This window comes from Nestor notabilis, unplaced genomic scaffold, assembly GCF_000696875.1.
Source record: "Nestor notabilis isolate BGI_N333 unplaced genomic scaffold, ASM69687v1 scaffold2064, whole genome shotgun sequence".
NCBI lineage: Eukaryota > Metazoa > Chordata > Aves > Psittaciformes > Psittacidae > Nestor > Nestor notabilis.
This window is the reverse complement of record NW_009924022.1, coordinates 31408-37988: the sequence shown is the minus strand read 5'-3', so window position 1 is coordinate 37988 and position 6581 is coordinate 31408. Positions and strand designations below refer to the sequence as shown.

General features: G+C 41.9%; 1 protein-coding gene across 2 annotated transcripts; it reads left to right on the top strand.

Moving 5' to 3' along the window:
* Positions 1-152: 152 nt before the first annotated feature.
* On the top strand, positions 153-6294 carry NFKBIZ (nuclear factor of kappa light polypeptide gene enhancer in B-cells inhibitor, zeta). 2 transcript variants are annotated; one of them, XM_010012428.1, is made up of 11 exons: positions 153-288; positions 1154-1190; positions 1280-1386; positions 1489-2252; positions 2675-2780; positions 3107-3253; positions 3602-3665; positions 4076-4245; positions 4894-5004; positions 5123-5290; positions 5940-6294. In XM_010012428.1, exons 1-11 carry the CDS (start codon positions 160-162, stop codon positions 5991-5993), a joined length of 1857 nt encoding a protein of 618 aa, XP_010010730.1. In that variant the 5' UTR covers positions 153-159; the 3' UTR covers positions 5994-6294. The 2 variants fall into 2 exon arrangements, with proteins under 2 accessions (XP_010010730.1, XP_010010731.1); XM_010012429.1 differs by having other exon boundaries at positions 160-288; positions 1283-1386; positions 5940-6199.
* Positions 6295-6581: the final 287 nt, after the last annotated feature.

The window sequence follows — 6581 nt, the reverse complement described above, 5'->3', positions numbered from 1 at the left end:
AGCATCGCTTCGGCTCCTCTCTGCTAAGCCCGAGGTTTAGGTGGTTTTCCACAAGCGTTCCCGCTTTTCTTTGTCTTTACTTTAATTGCTGAAAAGTGCAAACGGGATCGGTGTCTTGAACTCGGGTTGTGCATTCATGTCCCAACAGCTGAGCAGCACATGGGGGGCGGAAAGCAGCACAGGGGACCTTTCCAGGGGGTCCGTGTGAAGAACTCCGTGAAGGAGCTCCTGTTGCACTTCAGGAGCAGCAAACAGATGTCCTCGGGCTCCGCCACGGAGGAAGGCAAGGTAACCAGCATTTTTCAGCACTGACATAGTTGCTTGTAATGCTTGCTGAAGCTGGCAAAAAAAACCCCAAACCAACAAAAAAAGTATGCGATAACACCAGAAAGGAGCTTGCTGCTTTATCTGATGTGGATGGAATCAGTATTTTTAATACGTAATGGAAGAACACAGCTGGGAAGAAATTAGCGAGGAGATTTATTGTGGGAGAAGAAGGCACTTGAAAACGTTCGTAGTAAGCTTTATTTTCTGAAGGGAGTTTGGATAAAGACGTGTTTGTGTTACGAAACCACAGAAACTCCCTGCTAACTCGGATGAGGTCATTCATTGTACAAGTTGGGGAATCTTCTCAGAAGAGAATTGTTTGTCATGATGTTACGCTCCTCTGTGCGGAACATGCAGTATAAAGGCAGACCCCTCCACTCTGAAAAGCTAGAAAGCAATAAAACTACAGGAGATTCTGGGGAGATTAAAGGGGATTTTGTTCAGAGTGTGTTTGTCACAGGAAAATTTTTGCATGGAAAAGTTCGCAGCATTGAAGAAGTGTAAAATTGGCTTATTTATGTTAAAAATAAATGATCTAACCTCAGTAAGGAGTGTCTTTCTTTAAATTTTCTTGAATTTTGTGGTATTGTAACAAATAGCGTAAAAAGCCGTAAGAAAAATGGTGGTTTTCATTTAAGTTCCATAAGTCTTTCAATTTTCTAACCTTAATTAAAGGCAATTAAATTAGGGTTAGGCAGACGTGTACTAAAATTATTCTAAGGTATAATCTATGCTTATAGAAGCAAGTCACTGCTGCTTGTTTCTTGGTTTTGTTTTCCCTGAAATAACATTGTAATAATGGAATAATTTGGATTTTTCTCAAAAGGCACAAGGAGGATTGGTGAACTACGACCAGTATGCAGGTAAAATATACTCTCATACATTTATACATTTTTAAAGTTTAAGTGTGAGAATAACCTCCAAATGGGTTCTAACTCTGTTTTCTTTTTAGCAGAGCTGAAGAGCATACTAGGTCACAGTGGCAAAAGAAAGGCTCCTGAGCTCCTTTCGGATGGACCATCATTTAAGCGCCAGGCTAATGTTCACCCACACCTCCTGGTAAGCTTTGTGTAATTAGAAACTACCAGATACGACTAAACCTCCAACTTCCTGGGGCTTGTTTTGATTTTTCTTTTTTTTTCCTTATGTTTTCCCTGACAGACACCACCCCAGACACCAACTTCTATGGATAACATGGAAGAGACTCATAAAAACGACCCAAAGCACGACAGCAATTCTGATCTTCTTCAGAACATTATAAACATCAAGAATGAGTCGAGCCCTGTTTCTCTGAACACGGTGCAGGTTAGCTGGTTGCAGACTGTGTCTAGTCACAGCTCACCCGGTGAGCAGTACCAGCAGAGCCCGGGAACACAGGCTTTCTCCCCGTCCCAAAAGTACCACGCGTTCCAAGATCACACCTCACAGCATATGCTTGGTCCGCCACAGCATTACCAGTTTCCTCCCTCCCAGAACCAAGATTTGTCACAGACCTATCCTTCAGATGCGTCCCTGGAGTACAGGCCATTTGCTGCCAATGACCAGTCTCCTGGCTACCAGCAGAATGCTTTTGAGAGCCATGAACTGCAGTACTGCCCGTCGCAGAGCTTCTCCTCCCTCTTGAATGACTCTGAGGGCTCAGATGGTATCTCTGCTCCCCTCCAGCCCCTGAGCAGTGCACACTCGCAGCCTGATGTCGGTCCCCACCCTCCGAACTTCAGCTTGCTTTCCAGTAACATCTGTGGTAATCTGGAGCGCAGTGTCTCTTTGGCTACCCTGAATGTCTCTCTACCTGACCAAAGCATCGCCAGAAGCACGACTCAGCTGGGAAAGTCATTTTTTCAGTGGCAAGTAGAGCAGGAGGAAAACAAACTGGCTAACATCTCTCAAGAACAGTTCCTTGCAAAAGACTCCGATGGAGACACGTGAGTGCTCTTTACCTCTGCATTTCTATTGTGGAAGGTTGCAGGATGTATCTGGGTTTTGGTGTACCGTGAGGTTGTAACGGAAGCAGTTCATTAGCAGTGTCTGTGCCACGAGTGCAGTAGTTTTACCAAGTGAAATGTCTTGCTGATGGGCTGCAATGCACGCAACTGCAGCACACTGAGTAGATAAGGTGTTTGTATTGTATAAATTCAGGTCCTTATCATTAGACTTTAACCTAGTAAATGGTGAGGAAAAGGTTCTAATTTAGATGCTTTAAATTGCCCAGGGAATAAGATACGTGTTCCTGTCTTAGTGATGCAGAGGAAGGCTGCATAACACCCTTCCCATATATTTGGATCTCTAATGTCTTGATCCGTAGTTTGCATGATGGTGTAACTCTGTGTTTCCTCTCTTTCTACAGCTTCCTTCACATTGCTGTTGCCCAGGGCCGACGAGCGCTCTCCTATGTTCTTGCAAGGAAGATGGCTGCCCTGCACATGCTGGATATTAAGGAGCACAATGGCCAGGTGAGGTTCTTAATCTGTGCACCTGCTTGGTGCACCTGAGTGCTTCTGCATGTCTGGACCTTGGGGAAGATGTGGTGAAATGTTTATTTAATATTAACCCTAAGATTTAGCCTGCATACTAACATTAACCTTGAGCTATTAATACTTCCTGGTATCACCTTGAGCTGGTAAAACTCTGTGCTCTGCTTCATTTGTCCTGGCTTCCTGGTATTCATAATCACTGCTTAAATAAAGCCAGGTAGCTAGGCTTTTTATTTGTTTTAGTTGCTCTTTCCTGTTAGAGATCAGATGACTAATAGTTTGAATTTAATTCTTGATGTTTGCAGAGTGCTTTCCAGGTTGCTGTGGCTGCCAATCAGCATCTCATTGTGCAGGACTTGGTTAGCTTGGGGGCTCAAGTCAACACCACGGACTGCTGGGGTAGAACACCGTTGCATGTTTGTGCTGAGAAGGGGCATGCCCAGGTCCTTCAGGTAAGACCAGGCAGGCGTAGCTCTGCGTTGATGGTTAATGCTTCTACATTGTGTTAGCTGTCTTGGGAAACTCTGGAAACACCACTCCGCCCTTTATCTTTCTGTGTAGCCTTGTGAGTATGTCTCGGGGCTCTGTGGTAATGGCTTAAAGCGAGACTGAATTTCACAATCAAGTTCTCACCAATGTTTTAAAGTAATTTGGTGGAATCCTCTAGTCTGTGGAAAAAAATAAATCTCAATACCGTTATTTAATGCAACTTTGGTGTGCAGTAAGGCTGTATACAAACTTGAGGAAGGAATATGTGGTTTGGATAAGACCTAAATGCATACCTGTTCCCACTTCTGTAGGCAATCCAAAAGGGAGCCATGGGAAGCAATCAGTATGTGGACCTTGAGGCAACAAACTATGATGGTGAGTAGTTAAGAGTTTATAATTTACAGAGTTACAGGATGCTATAATATTTAATAGCTGCTGATGTGAATGTTATCCTGGGTTGAGAAGCAATAAAATGGAGCATATCTTTGCCAGGTTGAAATTCACAATTACAATTGAAATTGCATTACAATTGGCATATAAGTCAGATAAAAACGTGGTTAATCTGTGCCTGTCAGGACCTCTTTCCTCTTACACACAATTGCTGTTTGGCATGGAGAGTGTAGGTAATAATTAGCTATTATTTAAAACATTTGAGTGCCAGCAATATGTCAGTGAGTCCAGAACCCAGAATCTTTGGCACCAGAGATCTCATTTTAACAGCTCTTTCTAATGTACATTTTGTATCGCATCTGTTCATTAATGATGTGGTGTTTTTTAATGTTAAGGTTTGACGGCATTGCACTGTGCTGTTCTGGCTCATAATGCTGTGCTGCATGAACTGCAAAACAGTCAGCCACCTCACTCCCCTGAGGTCCAGGAGCTTCTGTTGAGAAACAAGAGCCTGGTAGAAACTATCAAGACTCTTATACAAATGGGAGCCTCTGTTGAAGCGAAAGTAAGTAAAATGGCTTTGTCTGAAGCGTTAGATCCAGAGAGAATGGGGAAGCAAAATATGTCCTTTTCTCCCATGCTACGTTTCAGCGTTATTACAAAGGAAGTAGACTAATTTGAAAGCTTCCCTACAGCTTAATTTACCTGGGTGGAATGAGAATGTTGCGTTCGTTCAGAGCAAGGTATTATCAATGCAGATGAACCCTGGGGAAAAAGGGAGGTGACAGTCTTAATTTCTGGATTAAAAATGATGCTATGCTGGCTGCAGTTGGTTACGTCTTAAAAGTAGGAGTATGTTTGGAGCACTCTGAGGTGTATCCATAGTAATAGGGTGCTGATGATACCTTGTTCTTGAACTGCAAATTGTGATTAAAAACTGCTTACCTGTCCAGTTTAGGTCTGTGCTGGGCTAGACATTACTTGATGTAACGTTTGATATTTTGGCTGTGTAAACTCACTGCCAAGTAAGATCTGGTCCATTTGTTCATTACATGTTCATATTAAAATACATATTCAAATTGACTTTCATTAAATTGTTAGTGCCAACATGTTTGCTCAACACTGCAGTTACTCTGCTTTCTGTTTTGTCTGCATGTTCACGTTGGATAGGTGAACCACCTGCAGGGAGGACTAACAGTTTCTTTTTTAATAGGATCGCAAAAGTGGTCGTTCAGCTTTACATTTGGCAGCAGAAGAAGCAAACCTGGAACTCATTCGTCTCTTTTTGGAGCTGCCCAACTGCCTGTCTTTTGTTAATGCAAAGGTACAGTGATTTTTCTGGAATGCAGATATAATCTGGGATGTGCATGTGTGTGGCACTGTGAGTGTCCTGAGACTAATGCCCCTGCCTTTACTTCATGGACCTATTTTGTCTTCTCCAGGCTTTTAATGGCAACACAGCACTCCATGTGGCTGCCAGCCTGCAGTATCGGGTGAGTCAGTTGGATGCTGTGCGCCTGCTAATGCGAAAGGGAGCTGATCCAAGTGCCAGAAACTTGGAGAATGAGCAGCCAGTTCATCTGGTTCCTGATGGCCTTATAGGAGAACAGGTAATAAAAAAAATCAGATAGCCCTCTCCTTTGCTCCCATCTGTCCCCATCTACACAAAAGCCTTATTCCTCTCCAAAAGTTTCTTTTTGTTTTTGAGTTGCAGCTGTTGTGGAAAATATATAGCAAACACCATTTTACTCATGGATCTTTGGTTTTAATGTTAGGATCAGGGAAACTGTACAAAGACCTGAAATTACAGGTTTCGCTTGTAGCTCCTGTTTTTTCCATCTCAAAAGCTTTTTCCTGTCAAGGTAGCATTTTTCTTTGTAACCTTGCAACATACTGGAGGGTAATACACCTTCTCTTATTCATTTCAATATGGCCTGAGATTGTGCTATTGTTGCTTTTGTCATAATTAGTAATGGCAGTTCTTAGGCCTGAGTAACAGGTGGAAAAAATCCCTCTTTCCTAGGAGTTATACAAGTCCATGATGAAAATGGTGACTCTTGACCTAAGCAGCTAGTAACTTAAGCTGCTTTTCATTGGTTCAGATGCTGTAAAATTGGATCAATTCTGGAGTAACTGTACTCAAACCTGGGCTCAGATAAATGAGGAGTGCAGAACTGGGTCTGGGGTTGGGGTTGTTTTTCAAATCGTGACTCGTGTTAGGATGATGAATACTAACATGTTTGTCTTTCTTTTCTCCAGATAAGACGTATCCTAAAAGGGAAGGCGATTCAGCAGAGAGCATCGCCATTTTAAGCTCCATGTTCCTTGGAGTTCAGCAACTCACACTCACTGTCAGTCAGGCAGTCCTAATGTATGTGTAAATAGACCATTTGCCTGATGTGGGCAAATGTTAGTTGTTTCTATGAAACAAAAGTATTTTGTTCACTATCATATAGTGGGTTATATAAGAATTAAAGAAGAAGAACCCCCAAACCCAACAAACAAACCAAAACCCAACACTCAAATTTGTCTGAGGAAATGGGAATGTTTCATTCCCAAGTATGTGGAACATTTGCCTGGATACCTGGATTTCATAGCTATGGCAAGTCTAATTTTATTTAAACAGCCTGAGACATGTCAGCATTGCAGAGCTTTTTTTTTTTTTTTTTTTTTTTTTTGTGTTTTAGGTAACACTTAAAACATTAAGTGCAACAGAAATTAAATATTTTTGAAGTTGAACATTTATTTATGTAACTTTGTAGTTTTCTTCTGTAGCTCATGCAGGGTTGTATATAGTCACTGTCATTATTGTACAGCTATATATAGTGCTAAGAATGTATTGATCATTTGGAGAATGAACTGAAAAAACAAGTTCCTTGATCTTGAACTTGCAAATTGCAT

Coding starts and splice junctions, on each gene's coding strand:
- NFKBIZ (XM_010012428.1), top strand. CDS start 160: ATGGGGGGCGGAAAGCAGCACAGGGGACCTTTCCAGGGGGTCCGTGTG. Junction 2,253..2,674: donor AAAGACTCCGATGGAGACAC/GTGAGTGCTCTT, acceptor CTCTTTCTACAG/CTTCCTTCACATTGCTGTTG. Junction 4,246..4,893: donor GAGCCTCTGTTGAAGCGAAA/GTAAGTAAAATG, acceptor CTTTTTTAATAG/GATCGCAAAAGTGGTCGTTC.